Genomic DNA, 17,163 nt, shown 5'->3' on the forward strand with positions numbered 1-17,163 from the left:
AATCAATTACAATATACATATATTGAATAGATTAAAAATATGCAAAAACAGAAATAATGTATATTTTTAAAAAGTGAGGTAGTGTCCAAGGGTTCAATGTCCATTTAAGAATTGGGTGGTAGAGGGGAGGAAGACATTCCTGAATCGCTGAGTGTGTGCCTTCAGGCTTCTGTACCTCCTGCTTGATGATAACAGTGAGAAAAGGGCATGCACTGGGTGCTGGGGTTTCTTAATAATGGATGCTGCCTTTCTAAGACATTTCTCCTTGAAGATGTCCAGGGTACTTTGTAGGCGAGTACCCAAGATGGAGCTGACTAGATTTACAACCCTCTGCAGCTTCTTTCGGTCCTGTGCAGTAGCCCCTCCATACCAGACAGTGATGCAGCCTGTCACAATGCTCTCCATGGTACATCTATAGAAGTTTTTGAGTGTATTTGTTGATGATGTCAAATCTCTTCAAACTCCTAATGAAGTATAGTCGCTGTCTTGCCTTCTTTATAACTACATCGATATGTTGGAACCAGGGTAGATCTTCAGAGATCTTGACACCCAGGAACTTGAAACTGCTCACTCTCTCCACTTCTGATCCCCCTTTAAGGATTAGTATGTGTTCCTTCGTCTTACCCTTTCTGAAGTCCACAATCAGCTCTTTTGTCTTACTGACGTTGAGTGCAAGATTGTTGCTGTGGCACCACTCCACCAGTTGGCATATCTCACTCCTGTACGCCCTCTTGTCACCACCTGAGATTCTACCAAAAATGGTTGTATCATCAGCAAATTTATAGATGGTATTTGAGCTATGCCTAGCTATACAGTCATGGGTAGAGAGAGAGAGAGTAGAGCAGTGGGCTAAGCACACACCCCTGAGGTGCACCAATGTTTATCATCAGCAAAGAGGATATGTTATCACCAACCTGCACAGATTGTGGTCTTCTGATTAGGAAGTTGAGGATCCCGTTGCAGAGAGAGGTACAGAGGCCCAGATTCTGGGACTTCTCAATCATGATTGTGGGAATGATAGTATTAAATGCTGAGCTAGTGTTTGTGTTGTCCAGGTAGTCTAAAGCCATATGGAGAGCCATTGAGATTGTGTCTGCCATTGATCTATTGTGGCAATCGGCAAATTGCAATGGGTCCAGATCCTTGCTGAGGCAGGAGTTCAGTCTAGTCGTGACCAACCTTTCAAAGCATTTTGTCACTGTCGATGTGAGTGCTACCAGATGACAGTCATTAAGGTAGCTCACATTATTCTTCTTAGGCACTGGTATAATTGTTGCCTTTTTGAAGCAATTGGGGATTCCCACCTTTAGCAGTGAGAGGTTCTATGTTCTATGTGAGACATGAAATCGGCCCTGATGGGAATTTTGATGGGCTTTGGCTGTTGAGAAATTTGGCTATAATTTTTCCTTTGTCAAATGGTCTTTATACAGTGCTAAGCATTAGACAATACTAAAAGGCTGCAGGCACTCCAGAATCTTCAGGTATCAGCATCTTAAGGACGTTTAAAAGGGTTATGAGTTTAATAAGTGTACGTTATACATAAATAAAAAGTGTTGCATCTTTAATAAGGAAAGTGTCCCTATGTACAATGCTACCACTGTGACACAAGCCATTTTAAATGTAGGGAATGCTCAGGAAATCATGTTGCACTAGTGGAGAGATGAATTGAGATAACATTTCAGTCTGATTTAGCTTTTCACCCAAACTAAAAAATCAATGATTTGAACTGTTTGTTCTTCTCCTTGAAGATGTTGCCTAACCTGCCTAGTATTTCCAATACTTTGTGCTTTATTTCTGACGTCCAGCATCTGTAGAGCTCTGCTTCTGTGTGTCTATAGGTACAGGTTGATTTCAATATCAAGCCACAACCTGTCACTGGATTAATGTGAGCTGAAATTACATGCCAGATATAATTACATCTGAATTCACTTCTGATCTAGTTTCCCTTCATTTTCAATATGGGCTGTGTACTGATGTTAAACTTGAATACAGAATGCTCCAGTAATTTGTCAGCAACTCAGTTATTTATTTTGCATGTAGTTAATAAAACAATCGCATCCTGTACTGCACAAGTGTCATTTTTCACAAATGAAACAGTTATTTCTGTGTATCACTCCACCTTTCATTAGCATCTTGATTGTATTTTTAAATACTTTTTTCCTCAAACAATCAGACTTTCTGCTCCATTACCCAAAAATGTCAGAAGAATATTGCATCAATTTTGTTTGTATGTCAGCTTTAAGATTACATGCATGTAATAATTTATTTCTACTATTTTTAAGACTCTATTACTGTCCATTGGTAGTGTGTCGAGAATACACATAAATTAAGATGTTAGCTGGCCTGGGCTGGCACCAGTGGGATCAGCAGCTGGTCTGCCACCTGTCTTCAGGAGAGAGAGAGATAAGGAAAACAATGGAGCAGCATTTGGAGATGTTAATGAAGGGACAGAAGGAGAGCTGTCAAGATCGGCTCCCCCTTTGAACCCTGAACTGTTCGAAGTGATGGACGGGTGATACCCCAGCAGGGGGATAAAAAGGGACAGGTCAGCTAAGGCAAGACACACACGACACCCCGAGGTAACGAGACCCTGGAAGCGGTGCGTCTCCCACAAGTCGGTGGGAAGTTTTGGACGGCTGGTCACGGGATCAAGCCATAGATGCTCAGAGTGGAAAGGCACGATCGGCGGGAACCTGGTGTGTGTCCACCCTTGCCTGGGTGCCAGGTTCACTGCAGAGAAACGATCGTATCTGGAAACGGAGGGGTCACGGTCGGTGACCTCAGATGACATCACAAAGGGCTCGCACGAAAGCTGACTGCGAAGAATATCAAAGGTCTGTGTGGAAGCTGTTTGAATATTTCATTTGTTTTGCTCTCTCTCTCCTTCCCCCCACTGTCCATCTCCCACGGCAGCGATTACTGTGAACTGAACTGAATTAAATTGAACTGAACTTTGCGTCACTTTGAAACTGGTCATTTACCCCTAGACAATGATAGAGCTTGATTTGATCCTGTTATCTTAATTCTGTGCACATGTGTGTTTGTCATTGCTGAACTGTTGCATTTATTATCCTTTTGATTAGAGTACTGTGTTGCTTGTTTCTTTAATAAAACTTTCTTAGTTCTAGTAATCCAGACTCCAACTGAGTGATCCATTTCTGCTGGTTTGGCAACCCAGTCAGACGGGGTACGTAACGTAAGTGGGGTTCTTGTCCGCAATTTTGAAGGCTAAATTTGGGACGGAGTAAATTGATTGTGTTAAAATTCCCGAAAGAAAGAAAAGACAAACAGCAGAAATGGAGGCTGAGGAATTTATAAAGGCGCCGACCTTGGAGGCATTAGAGGATGCCAGGAAAACGGAATTGGTAGCTGTGGCCAAGCGGTTGAATCTTGCTAAGGGGAAGTCGACAATGAGGAGAGAGGAGATACACAGCTATCGTAGAGTACTATGTATCTAAAGGTGTGTTTCCCCAAGGCGAGCTGGAGGTGGTGTCTATTGAAAAACCTGCTGGAGACGCGGTACAGGTGCAGCTTGAAAAACTGAGACTCGAGCACGAGTTCTGGGTACGGCAGTTGGAGCAAGAAGAGAAAGAGAGGGACAGACAGTTGGAGAGAGAAGAGTTAGAAAGGCGGGGGAGGGAGAGAGAGAGAGAGACAGACAGTTGGAGCGAGAGGAGAAACAGAGGGAAAGGGAATTCGAGCTGGAGAAGTTAAAGATAAGGGCAGAGCAGGGGCCCGTGCCGAACCAAGGTGGAGGGTTCCGGGGAACCCAGGAGGTTAGGCTGGTTCCCCCATTTGACGATACCGACGTGGATCGGTACTTTCTCCATTTCGAAAAAGTTGCTACCAGTCAGGACTGGCCGAGGGATAAGTGGGCTGTTTTGCTTCAGAGTGTACTGAAAGGGAAAGGCCAACAAGCTTACTCAGCTTTGTCCACGGAAGATGCCCAGAGGTATGAGGTGGTGAAAGAGGCCATCCTCAGGATTTATGAGTTGGTCCTGGAGGCATACCGGCAGAGGTTCAGGAATGTGAGGAAGCAGTGGGACCGCACGTATTTAGAGTTTGCCCGTGAGATGCAGACATATTGTGAGCATTGGTGCGCCTCGAAGGGGGTAGAGGGGAATTATGACAGACTGCTACAGCTGATCCTGATTGAGCAGTTTAAAGGTTGTGTCCCTGAGGGTATGAGACCCTACCTAGATGAGAAAGAGGCAGCCACGTTAGCCGCAACTGCTAAGTTAGCGGATGAGTATGCATTGATGCATAAAATGAAGTTTGCCCCGAGTAAAGGCTACCAGAAGGGTAGTCAGGACGGCGGGGAGAGTCCGCCAGAAAGGTCACAAAGTAAGCCGGGGACTAGTGAGAAGGATAAGGTAGACCAGGGGCAGTCTGGTAGGAAGTCTCCTGGGGTCATCTGTTATAATTGCGGGAAAGTCAGACACTTTGCGTCCAGGTGCTTTGCCCCAAAGAAGGAGACGGGAAAAGGAAAAATGGCGATTTTGACTGGCTGTATCGAGCTGGTAAACGAACCGCTAGGAAAGGACAGGTCTGCCAAAGTTCAGGAAGGGCGCGAGAGGTTTATCTCGGCCGGATTGGTGTCAGTGAGGGAGGGGTTAAAACCAGTTCCAGTGCGGATCTGGAGAGACACGGGAGCGTGTCAGTCACTAATACTGAAGAGTGTATTAGAGTTTAGCTCAGAGACCCAGACTGGGGAGGTCAAGGTCAAAGGTATTGAGGAAGAGACAGAGGCCATCCCTTTGCACCAGATACACTTACAAAGCAACCTGGTCTCTGGATTAGTCATGATCGGGGTGAGGTCCGAATTACCGATGAAAGGCGTGGAAGTCTTGCTCGGTAATGACCTCGCCGGGGGAATCGTGTTCCCAGCAGTGAGATTGACAGGTCAGCCTGCCAGCATTGAGGCCCCGCCCATGGACTCACAGGTTCATCACGGGACTGCGGTAGTAAATTTAGCTGAGACGTTTCGGCCAGCCTTGTACGAGAAGGGGGTAGAAAGTGAAAAGAAGGAGTGTAGTGAAACAAGAGGTAGTGAGGGAGCTGAGACAGACTTAGCATTAGCCAGGAAAGAATTTGTGCAGGTACAGGAGCGAGACAAGGGGCTGATGGTTTTGGCGGAGACAGCTCTCTCTGACACAGAATTAACAAGGGAACCAGTAGGCTATTGTGTGGAGGAGGAAGTGCTAAGGAAGAAAGGGAGACCAAGTACCGTACCCGCAGATGAGGAATGGGGGGTGGTGCAAAAGAGTTATGGGGATGAGATTTTTAACCTGGCCCACAAGGTACCCCCCGGTGGACATTTTGCGGTGCTGGAGGAAACAGTTGGTGGAATCATGAAAGAGGTTTACCGGCTGCCCAGGAGGAAGGATGTTATTGATCATGGCAGACGCGAACTGAGATGGTCACAGGCTTTTGATATGCTAACAAACCTAGTTGGTTTAGCGCGGAAATCAATGAAGCTAGGGTCTCCCTGATAAGAGAAAAAAAACATTTTGAAAAGATGAGTATGGTATCGACCAGATGGGAGAAGGCTATTGTTTTGGCCAGCTCTGCTGATAAGGTCTCTCCCTTAATCCCCGAACAAAGCGACTCTTTAGGAGAAGTAATTAAACGACTCGCACACGTGTGTTTGATTGTCCCGAGGCGATGCAAAGAACTGGGACTTTGGGTGGTGTTTGTTATACTAGGGTAGCCTAGCGAGCAACATCTCTATAGAATGAGTAATTCAGTGACGAAAGGGCTGACGAACACAGAGGTGTGTATTGGCGATGTAATACGGCTGTCTGAAGCCAGCTTGATAGTGAACCTTGGAAAAAAATGAGTTCGGCCACATGAAGGTCACTTACCTGGGAATTGTGGTGACACAGGGGCAGCTGGCAGTGATGCAAGCTACAGTGCGGGCTATCTCTGACATCCCAACCCTGACAGACAAGAGGGCCCTCAGAAGGCTCTTGGAGATGGTGGGGTACTGTAGGAAGTTTTGCAATAACTCTGCGGTTACTACCCCTCCCCCTCCTACTAAGTCCTTGCGAGAGAAAACTAAGTCGGAATGGGACAACCCTTGTTATTGTGGTCCGGGACGAAACCCAATGAGAGGTTACATTGATCGCAATTCATCAGTGTTTTTGGCCACTATGAAGTTTGCTAAGTTGGAGCCTGGTCTAAGGGTTTATTAATAACACATATAAAAGGAACAGAAAATGTGACGGCTGACTGTCTGTCAGGTGTTGACAACTTCAAATTCGCTGTATTAGCCAAATAGCTGATAAAGATGTATATTTGTGTGTATCAAATAATGTATTCATGTTTGTAATTTTTACCCCGGTAAAAATCCTTAAAGGTGGGAAGTGTGACGAGAATACACATAAATTAAGATGTTAGCTGGCCTGGGCTGGCACCAGTGGGATCAGCAGTTGGTCTGCCATCTGTCTTCAGGAGAAAGAGAGATAAGGAAAACAATGGAGCAGCATTTGGAGATGTTAATGAAGGGACGGGAGAGTTCAACAGAAGGAGAGCTGTCAAGATCGGCTCCCCCTTTGAACCCTGAACTGTTCGAAGTGATGGACGGGCGATACCCCAGCAGGGGGATAAAAAGGGACAGGTCCGCTAAGGCAAGACACACACGATACCCTGAGGTAACGAGACCCTGGAAGCGGTACGTCTCCCACAAGTCGGTGGGAAGTTTTGGACGGCTGATCGCGGGATCAAGCCATAGACACTCAGAGTGGAAAGGCATGATCGACGGGAACCTGGTGTGTGTCCACCCTTGCCTGGGTGCCAGGTTCACTGCAGAGAAACGATCGTCTCTGGAAACGAAGGGGTCACGGTCGGTGACCTCAGATGACATTACAAAGGGCTCGCACGAAAGCTGACTGCGAAGAATATCGAAGGTCTGTGTGGAAACCGTTTGAATATTTCATTCGTTTTGCTCTCTCTCTCCTTCCCCCCACTGTCCATCTCCCACGGCAGCAATTACTGCGAACTGAACTGAACTAAATTGAACTGAACTTTGCGTCACTTTGAAACTGGTCATTTACCCCTAGACAACGATAGAGCTTGATTGATCCTGTTATCCTAATTCTGTGTACATGTGTGTTTATCATTGCTGAACTGTTGCATTTATTATCCTTTTGATTAGAGTACTGTGTTGCTTGTTTCTTTAATAAAACTTTCTTAGTTCTAGTAATCCAGACTCCAACTGAGTGATTCATTTCTGCTGGTTTGGCAACCCAGTTACGGGGTATGTAACAGTAGATAAGTAATTAGCTTAGCATCCAAATTAACTGAATGTACGTAATGTGCCATTTCAAACAACTTCTGGCCCCACTATTAATTTATGTAATATCTACATTTTGTATCTATGAAGTTCCAGCTCTGAGATTACTGCAAAGTCAGAAATAAAGCCTTGAAGTAGTCTGATGTGCAGAGTAATTAATTGTTTTCACTGCACATAAAACTAGCTTTACAAGTTAACTGGGAGGGGCATGGTTGACCATGAAGTTCATGTACAAAGTGGATAAATCTCAAAGACAGAAGCAGCCTGCCTGCCCCCCTCCCCATCAGAATCTTTGAGATAAAGGCACAGGTAAAGTGGATGCCAGCTGCTACTTCCAAATTAATCCATCATCAAGGACACAGGGTGGAGAATGGTTAAGGGGAGATTCCAGACTAGCATTGCTTTACACAGCGAGTTGTGAATACATAGTTGCATAGTTGAGAGTAGTACCTTAGAGACTTTCAAATCTAAACTCGATAGTTATTTCAGCACGCTATGTGGATAGGAATTTGGTAAGCTTTGCTGGGCTGAATGGCCTGTTCTTGTCAAAAACTTTGTAATGTTCTGATTACCCTGAGGTACAGCTTGTTAGTGACATGGTTGGTACAACAGTAGTCACCTGCTCTTCTGAAGGAGTCTTTCCCACTGTGATAATCAACATGATGAAAGCTACTCACCGCAACATGTTAAAAATGCACATTTATTTTCTGATGAGTTTATTTTAATTTGTATGTTTTCAATCCACAAAGGACTTCAAGCTCATACTTCAAAAGAGTCTTTAATTGCTAGGGTTCCTCTTTAATATTAAATCTTCTACTTTTACCTGACCAGAGAATGAAAGTGTGATTTTAATGACTACACCTTACCATAAGAGGAAGTTGAACTCAAGGTCTCTCTTAAAATCTGGGATAAGCTTTTTTTTTAATCATCAGAATTAACTGGTTATTATGGTTGCATGTTCAGGCACTGAGACAAACATCAAATGCTATTGGAAGGTCATCACCCCGGTGAAAGACACCCTTTGGCCTGTGTGGAACTTGGTCTTCCAGCACAGTGAGATGTCTGTAAGAGAATGCTGCCAATTGGCACATTCCCAGACAGCAGGATTACACGCTGAAGAGGGATGCATTATAGCTGGGTGCAGCCAAAGAAAAGGCTCTGTGGGGAAGGACTGTGGTCTAAGCTCTTTCCACTACAGGATGTGGAGGGGCTAAGCTGGGTGATAAACCCTCTCAAACAATGAATATCAGCCCATTATTAGTGGCAATAATGCTATGTTTGTTTTTAAAGTTAACACTTCTGAATGTAATGGCCATAAATGTGGAAGTCTTGCACTGTTTATTTTTGTGTATATTTTTATTATGAGTGAAGTATTTGAAATATAAAAGAAGTCACGGCAGGGCTCTGATACATATTGATTTCCCATTCTACCCAGACCTTGCGTTGAATCTTCACCTGGTACTGCTTGTTTATGACATGGCTATGTGTTACATCATGTGATTGACTGACTTTCCTACAGAGTGCTTTCCCACACTGAAGCAAGCAATGCACTTGAGGACAGGATTGACAAAACTCTCATCCATCTATTCTGGGAAATAATGGAGTGCACCCTTGCTGATGGCTCATAAGGGAACTAAACCAAGACTGGCCAATTTTCTTAAAGTTATGTCAACTCGGGGGTCCTAGTGTAAAAATAATTTCCCTGCATCGATAGACAAACAGTACAATTGATCTATAGCTTCAGAATTTAACATATTGAGCATGATGTGTAAATTGTTTGAACTCTGATTTCATCCTGTGCTAATGCCGTGCATTTTTCTCTAGTTTCTCACGACACCCATTTAAGGAGGTTTTCCTGAAAATGGCAAAAAATACCCAAAGGAAAATATATTTTATGAATCTATTATATGTTTTTAACTCTGTCCTATTTCCATCTTACATACTAGCAATTGAAAGCTTGTATAGTATAAATTATAATCTTGGGTTTCCAAGATGGCACTGGCAATGTTTTGCAGGCAGCTCAAAAAAATACTAGATATACTTCTTCTGAACTAATAGTATTTTACCACAGTTATAGTATCTCATGGGTTTGTTTTTTTGCTAATATCAGCTGTTTCAGGGTTAATCCTGCTACTCTCCATTTCAAAGACACTGGATGGTTCATGGTGACTTTAGATTTAACAAGCATTATTGGGCCTGCAATGCCTTGCATTGATTATTCTTCATTTAAGAACCTCGTCAGCTTATTTGGATAGGCTGTTTAGCTCAGACTGCATCATAGCAAAACTCAGTCTTGTTTTCATCCATATACCCACCGCTTTGTATAAAGGTTTTGAATAATGATAAGTAGCAGGAAACCAGGTGGTGGTAGCATCCATCAGTCTCGTGAGACCATGGATCTGCACCTGGAAGGTTTCCAGGGCGCAGGCCTGGGCAAGCAGGAAACCAGAATGCTAATTATTCCTTTCTGTCTTAGTATAGAGGGGTGAGCTATTTCCCTCACAGTTCCAGTGAACCAAATTCAATCCTGATTCCTGTTCTGCCTGTCTGCATGGAGTTGCTCTTCGTGACTGTGTGGGTTTCTTCCAGAAGCACTGACTTATTTTCACATCCTAAGAACATAACAGCTTTGTAGAATAATTGGCCACTTTAAGTTGTCCCTGGTTGAGTGGGAGAATCTGGGATTGTTAACGTGGTTATGGCAAGAATAAAATTGGATTAGCATTACTGAATATTTGATACTTGATGGGCTGAAAGGACTGTATCTGTCTTATGTTATTCTGTAAATGTGATATCACCATTAACATCCCAACTTATGACACTTATTGACTGTCAGTCATGATAGGAACCAACACCATCCCAAATAACTACAGTTTAACCAATAATTTTACAGAGTTACTTAGCTGTATGGGATCTGTATGTGATAAAATGTTCTTGGCATTAGGTTTTATCCATCTGCCAGCCTGTCCTGGAATTTGGTTCACCTGTTTGGCCATTACTTTCACATTAATGTTGAGGAATTTCTGAGAAGTCATCTGTAACTGCCTGCCAACCTTCTGCTATTTTATCTCTTTCCAACTTCAGTAGTCCATATTCTCTAATGACAGTTTTGTACTGTTCACCCCTTGTCAGTTAGCATTAATCCAAATTACTCGCTGAAAGTCTTTGCATGTATTATAGTTCTAAGCTGCTTCAAATCCTTTCAAATTGTTTCATTTTTTTTCTGCATGTTTTAAAATCCCCGCATAGCTTTAAGCCTTCGATTTACAACTGTTTTAATTAATCTGTATCACAGATGAAGCTGCTAAAGATTTTTCAATACCTCTTAAAATATTCACATTGACCACAAAAGAAAATTCTTCAAGAGAACTTGTTGCCAAGTGGGAAATATATCCAGTGTTGCAGTTGACTGATTCTGGGCAATAAAGCAAATCAAATTGATTGACAGGACGGAAGCAGTCCTCATTCAGAAACACACCTTTCACCATCGACCACAAACGAATATCAGTTTTTGCTAATATTGCAACTGTCTGGCAAATGCAAAGGTGTTGATATCTTCCTTTTCATGATTAGATAACCATTAATATTATTATTAATAAACTGATCTGAGAAATCATTGTGTGGCACTGAGTCCCAGTGGAAAAATCTCAACCTATTTCTAGTTTGCACTTGGACAGAAAATGATCAGCAGCTGACAATTGCTGTCTCCATTGTACACCCTACTGATGCCTTAGGATACTCTAACCTGGTAGTGAGAGACTGTTTACAACAGCACACAGCAGATGAAACTAAATAATGCACAGATGTTGGATTAGATCTCTGTAGTTCTGCCCTGTCTAGTCACGAATGGCAGTGGACGATTAATGGGAAGAAGGAACTTCAAGACCATACATATCCTCCCTGATGGGTGCTGTATGTGTGAGTGCCTTGTTTCACCCCATTCTGCACTATCTTTCACCCGTGGCAGACCTGTTTATTAGAATCTTGACTGACAAGCCATCATGCAGAAAAAACAGGAAGAAAGCTGAGAATGGTGCTCCACAGTACCTCTCATCTACAATCAAAGCCTCTAGCAGTTGATGCTGCTTTGGAATTTTACTTGAAGTTTTTTAAATGGTGAAGATCATGTCCACTTTGCATTTAGGTGGGCAGAACCTAAACTGCAAATCAGGAAGAAGCTGTTTGACTAGAGGTAATAGATGATTTTCCTTAAGGCGAACAGTAAAGAGATCCTGTCATACTTACAAAGATTGGATTTCAAAGTTGCTGGTGAACGCAGCAGGCCAGGCAGCATCTCTAGGAAGAGGTACAGTCGACGTTTCAGGCCGAGACCCTTCGTCAGGACAGTCCTTACGAAGGGTCTCGGCCTGAAACGTCGACTGTACCTCTTCCTAGAGATGCTGCCTGGCCTGCTGCGTTCACCAGCAACTTTGATGTGTGTTGCTTGAATTTCCAGCATCTGCAGAATTCCTGTTGTAAAGATTGGATTTGTTTTCTTTCTTGTTGCTGGTCACAATTGTGCAAAGTGAGGTTGTGAATTTGTAAAGATGTTTCTTCTCACCATATCTTAACACATTGACAGGGACTGTGGCCTTCCAAGACCTTTTTTTAAATTTAATAAATGGTCCTTCCAACTTCTTGTCAATCTGATTAGATAGGACAATATTCTGTGGATGGAATCAAGGGTATTTGCATCAAGGATATAGAAGGTTTTCAATTTGTAGACTATTTAGAAATAATGAAACATCTGTACTTTGAACTTCGTAAGTTTGGGGTTAATTTTCTTGTCTTTTTATTGTTTCTACCAGGACCTATGTGAATCTCCACAGCTGTTTGTAAATGGAATCAGTTCACACGATCTAAACCAAGGGGATCTGGGGAATTGCTGGTTTGTAGCTGCCTGTTCCTGTTTAGCCCTTCGGGATGGTCAGTGGCAAAAGGTGAGAACTTCCTTTAAGTCGTGATAATGCCTTGAAGTTACTTAAACCTTAAGTATGCAATGTTATTTAACAGTGCATTAGTCTTTTCTCAAGATTAAACTTGAAGTTACAATTTTGTCAGATGGTTCTTCAGCAGAGCAGGATACTGAATGATGATTATTTGACATTATAATCATATTTACACATTTTTATATTAACTTGCAATTTGCTAGAACAAATCACTTTGGCATTAAGTTATTCATTTTTCACAGCTGACAACCGCTTTCATTTTCCTCATCTCGTCCTCTTCTGATTGCTTCTTATTCATTGTTAAATGTGTCACAGCTGCATTGAATGTGGAAATACAGATGGCCAGTGCATTATTAATAGAACACTAATAGACATTAGACAAAGAATATGAGACAGGAATAGCTGACAGCATAAACTGTAACAGAGGAATTGAATTTAAATGCTGTTGTGGGAGTGGGGTAGCAAATAAATTAAGTAGAATGAGACACCTGTCCAGCTTTTACTTATTTCTCTGGGTCTAGAGTCACACTTGACACAAGTCAGCTTGAGAACTAGGAACAGAAGTAGCCATTTGGCCCATCGAGCTTGCTCTGCCATTCAATAACATCATGGCTGATCTAACTTTTCTCAAGCCTACTGGCAATGCAAATATGACGTGTGAGAAGCTCTTTGCCTCTAATGTGCCAGCATAAAAATGGAGTAGGATTTCAAAAACTGCAGCAAGATACACTCAGTGCCCACTTTATTAGGTATCTCCAGTACCACTGGAGATCTTTTCCTTTACAGAGGGAGCTATCAACTCTTTCACACCCAACCCCATCAACCAATATCCCTTATAACCTTCCCCTCTTTCCACCTACACTCAGTGGCCACTTTTTTAGGTACCACTTCTACCTAATAAAGCAGCCACTGAGTGTATGATCGTGGTCTGTTACTGCTGTAGCCCATATACCTCAAGGTTCAACATAAGACCATGTTCATAAGATATAGGAGCAGATTACGCCATTTAGCCCATCGTTTCTGCTCCACCATTTCGTCGTGGCTGATCCACTTTTCCCCTCAGACCCAATCTCCTGGCTCCCGCCCTCTGCCATCCCTTCATGCCCTAACCAATCAGGAAACTATCAACCTCTGTCTTAAATATACATAAAGACTTGTCTTCCACAGCTGCCTATGGCAAAGAATTCCACAGATCAACACTCTCTGGCTAAAGAAATTCCTCATCTCTGTTCTGAGTCTGTGTCCTCTGGTCTTAGATGCTCTTACCAAAGGAAACATCTGCTCCACATCCACTCTATCAAGGCCTTTCACCATTTAATAGGTTTCAATTGGGTCACCCCTCAGTATTCAGAATTGCAATAAAATTAGGGTCAGAACTATCAAATGTTTTTCATATGACAAGCTGTTTAATCCTGGAATCATTATCGTGAACCTCCTTTGATCCTCGTTCAGTTTCAAAACATCCTTTCGAAGAAAAGGGACCCAAAATTGCTCTCAATACTCCAAGTGAGGCCTCACCAGTGCTTTATAAAGTCACAACATTTCATTCTTGCTTTTATATTCTAGTCCTCTTGAAATTAATGCTAACAACACATTTATCCTCCTCACCAAAGACTCAACCTGGATTTTTGTATTTCCTCTCCATTTAGAAAATAGTCACCTCTTTTATTTCTTCTACTAAAGTGCATGACCATACACTTCATGACACTGTATTCCATTTGTCACTTCTATGTCCATTCTGCTAATCTGTCTAAGTCATTCTGTAGCCTCTCTACTTCCTCAAAACTACTGCCCCACCACCTATCCACGTAAAAAGAATTGGTTCCAACACAGACTTCTGTGGATCACCACCAGTCACCAGCAGCCAACTAGTAAATGCTCCCTTTATTCCCACTCTTTGCTTCCTGCCAATCAACCACTGCTTGTCCGTGCTGGAACCTTCCCTAAAATACTATAGGTTCATAGCTTGTTTTGGAGCCTCATGTGTGGCACCTTGTCAAAGGCCTTCTGAAAATCCAAGTACACAACGTCAACCAATTCTCCTTTCTCTATCCTGCTTGTTATTTCTTCAAAGAATTTCAACAGATTTATCAGGCAAGATTTTCCCTTGAGGAAACCATGCTGACTACGGCTTATTTTATCATGTGCCTCCAAGTACCCTGTTACCACATCCTTAGCAATTGATTCCAACATCTTCCCAACCACTGACGTCAGATAAACTGGCCTACAATTTCCTTTCTTCTGCCTCTCTCCTTTCTTGAAGAGTGGAGTGACAGTTGCAATTTTCCAGTCTTCTGGAACCATCCCAGAATCTAGCGATTCTTGAAAGATCATTACTAATGCTTCCAACAATCTCTTCAGCCACGTCATTCAGAACCCTGGAGGGTACACCGTCTGGTCCACATGATTTATCTACTTTCAGAACTTTCAGTCTCGCAAGAACCTTCTCCCTAGTAATAGTAACTTCACACACTTCATGTGCTCTCTGTGGCTTTTATGTTGGCTTTGACTTCTCCTGTTAGTCACAGTTGTATCAACTTGCCTTTAGAATACTTCTTCCTCTTTGGGCTGTGTATATCCTCTGCTTTCAGAATTGCTTCCAGAAATTCCAGCTATTGCTCCTCTGCTGTCATCCCTGCCAGTGTTCTTTTCCAATCAATTCTGGCCAACTGCTCTCTTACTCCTCTCTAGTTTCCTTTACACAACTGTAATACTGATTCATCTATCTTTAGCTTCTTGCTCTCAAATTTCAGGGTAAATTCGATCATATTATGATCACTTCCCCTTAAGGGTTCTTTTACCTTAAGGTCTCTAATCAATTCCAGTTTAATGCACAACACCCAATCCAGAATCGCTGATCCCCTGGTGGGCTCAACCACAAGCTGCTCTAACAAGCCATAGAACATAGAACATAGAAAACCTACAGCTCAATACGGCCCTTTGGCCCACAAAGCTGTGCTGAACATGTCCTTACCTTAGAACTACCTAGGCTTACCCATAGCCCTCTATTTTTCTAAGCTCCATGTATCCATCCAGGAGTCTCTTAAAAGACCCTATCATTTCTGCCTCCACCACTGCTGCTGGCAGCCCATTCCATGCACTCACCACTCTCTGCGTTTTTTAAAAAAAAGAGAAAAAAAAATTACCCCTGACATCTCCTCTGTACCTACTTCCAAGCACGTTAAAACTATGCCCTCTCGTATTAGCCATTTCAACCCTGGGAAAAAGCCTCTAACTATCCACACGATCAATGCCTCTCATCATCTTATACACCTCCATCAGGTCACCTCCCATCCAATAATTATTCAGTGTAGAAATGCCCCTTCTTGGAATCCGGCACCAAACTGATTTTCCCAATCCACCTGCGTACCGAAATTCCTCATGACTATTGTAACATTTCCCTTTTGGCATGCATTTACTATCTCCAATGTAACTTATAGACCACATCTTTACTACTGTTGAGGGTCTGTATATTACTTCCATCAGGGTTTTTTTTTACCCTTACCATTCCTTAGTTCTATCCACAACGATTCAACTCCTTCCAACCCATTGTCACCTCTTTCTAATAATTTAATTTCATTTTTTTACCAGTAAAGCCACACCACCCCTACTGCCTTCCTGCTTGTCCTTTCAATACAATGCGTATCCTTGGACATTAAGCTCCATGCTATAATCTTTCAGGCATGTTTCAGATATACTTACCAGTCTGTAACTGTGCTAAAAATTCATCGATTTTATTCCGTATCAAATATAACACCTTCAGTCCTGTATTCACCCTTTTAGATTTTGCCTGCCTTTCATCCTGCAACTCATCCTGTTGACTGCAATTTTGCCCTATCATCAGCCTCTCCTTGCTGTGAGTCTGACTACACGTTGCCTTTGTTTGTAAACCATCTACATCATCTTCAGCACTATCACTCCGGTTCCCGATACTCTTCTGCACACCACAGTTGTATTGCCTGGTTATTTAAGTTAACGTTACCGTCCTGTCAGCTTGAACCAGTCTGGCTATTCTCCTCTTGCCTCCCTCAATAACAAAACATTTTGCCCACAGAACTACAACTCACTGCATGTTTTTGTTTTTTGCACCATTCTCTGTAAACTCAGATTGTTGTGCATGAAGATACCAGAAAATCAGCAGTTTCTGAGATACTCAAACCACCCTACCCAGCACCAACAATTATTCCACGGTCAAAGTCACTTGGATCACATTTCTTCCCCATTCCGATGTCTGGTTTGAACAATTGAATCTCTTGACCATGTCTGCATGCTTTTATGCATTGAGTTGCTGCCACATGATTGGCTGGTTAGATATTTTGCATTAATGAGCAAATCTACAGGTATACCTAATAAAGTGATCACTAAGTGTATGCCAAGCACAAACTATGGGTGCTGTATTGTTTTGGGTGATATTGAGAGAGCTCTCCTGAAATAATTGTTGAGTATCAGCCTCTTAAGTTTATAGGAACCTCAATAGATTTCTGCCAGATAGAACACCTGCTGGTATTGCTGGTCTTTGGAGATATTTGGAAATTCACCTAAGACCATGTTTGTTCTTTGACTGGGCAAGTGTATAGAGCCTTCATTCTGAGAATGCCATGAAGCCATGTATATTTACGGCTACTAGCTCTATTTCTTGGTTAATATAAATGCCCTTGGCTTCAAAGAGCATGGAATTAAAAAAAAGAATTATTTGAAACATATCTTTTCAATGCAAAATTATTAGTAAAAAAATAGGATGAATGTGAATGGGAAACAAAGAAAGCAAGGGACAAAAGAGAATTATGAACATGAAAGTCTGCAGATGCAGGAAATCCAGAGCAACACACACAAAAAGCTGGAGGAACTCAGCAAGTCAAGCAGCATATATGGAGAATAAACAGTCGATGTTCTGAGCTGAGACCCATCAAGACCCTTCAG

General features: G+C 42.5%; 1 protein-coding gene across 1 annotated transcript in view; it reads left to right on the plus strand.

Annotated features, from left to right (window-relative positions):
* LOC140204287 (calpain-5-like) overlaps positions 1–17,163 on the plus strand; it is a 191,900-nt gene that overhangs the window by 121,128 nt on the left and 53,609 nt on the right. The window contains exon 3 of the mRNA XM_072270880.1: positions 12,103–12,234. Coding sequence (XP_072126981.1) covers positions 12,103–12,234 — 132 coding nt within the window. The remainder of the gene's footprint in view (positions 1–12,102; positions 12,235–17,163) is intronic.

This window comes from Mobula birostris, chromosome 10, assembly GCF_030028105.1.
Source record: "Mobula birostris isolate sMobBir1 chromosome 10, sMobBir1.hap1, whole genome shotgun sequence".
Taxonomy (NCBI): domain Eukaryota; kingdom Metazoa; phylum Chordata; class Chondrichthyes; order Myliobatiformes; family Myliobatidae; genus Mobula; species Mobula birostris.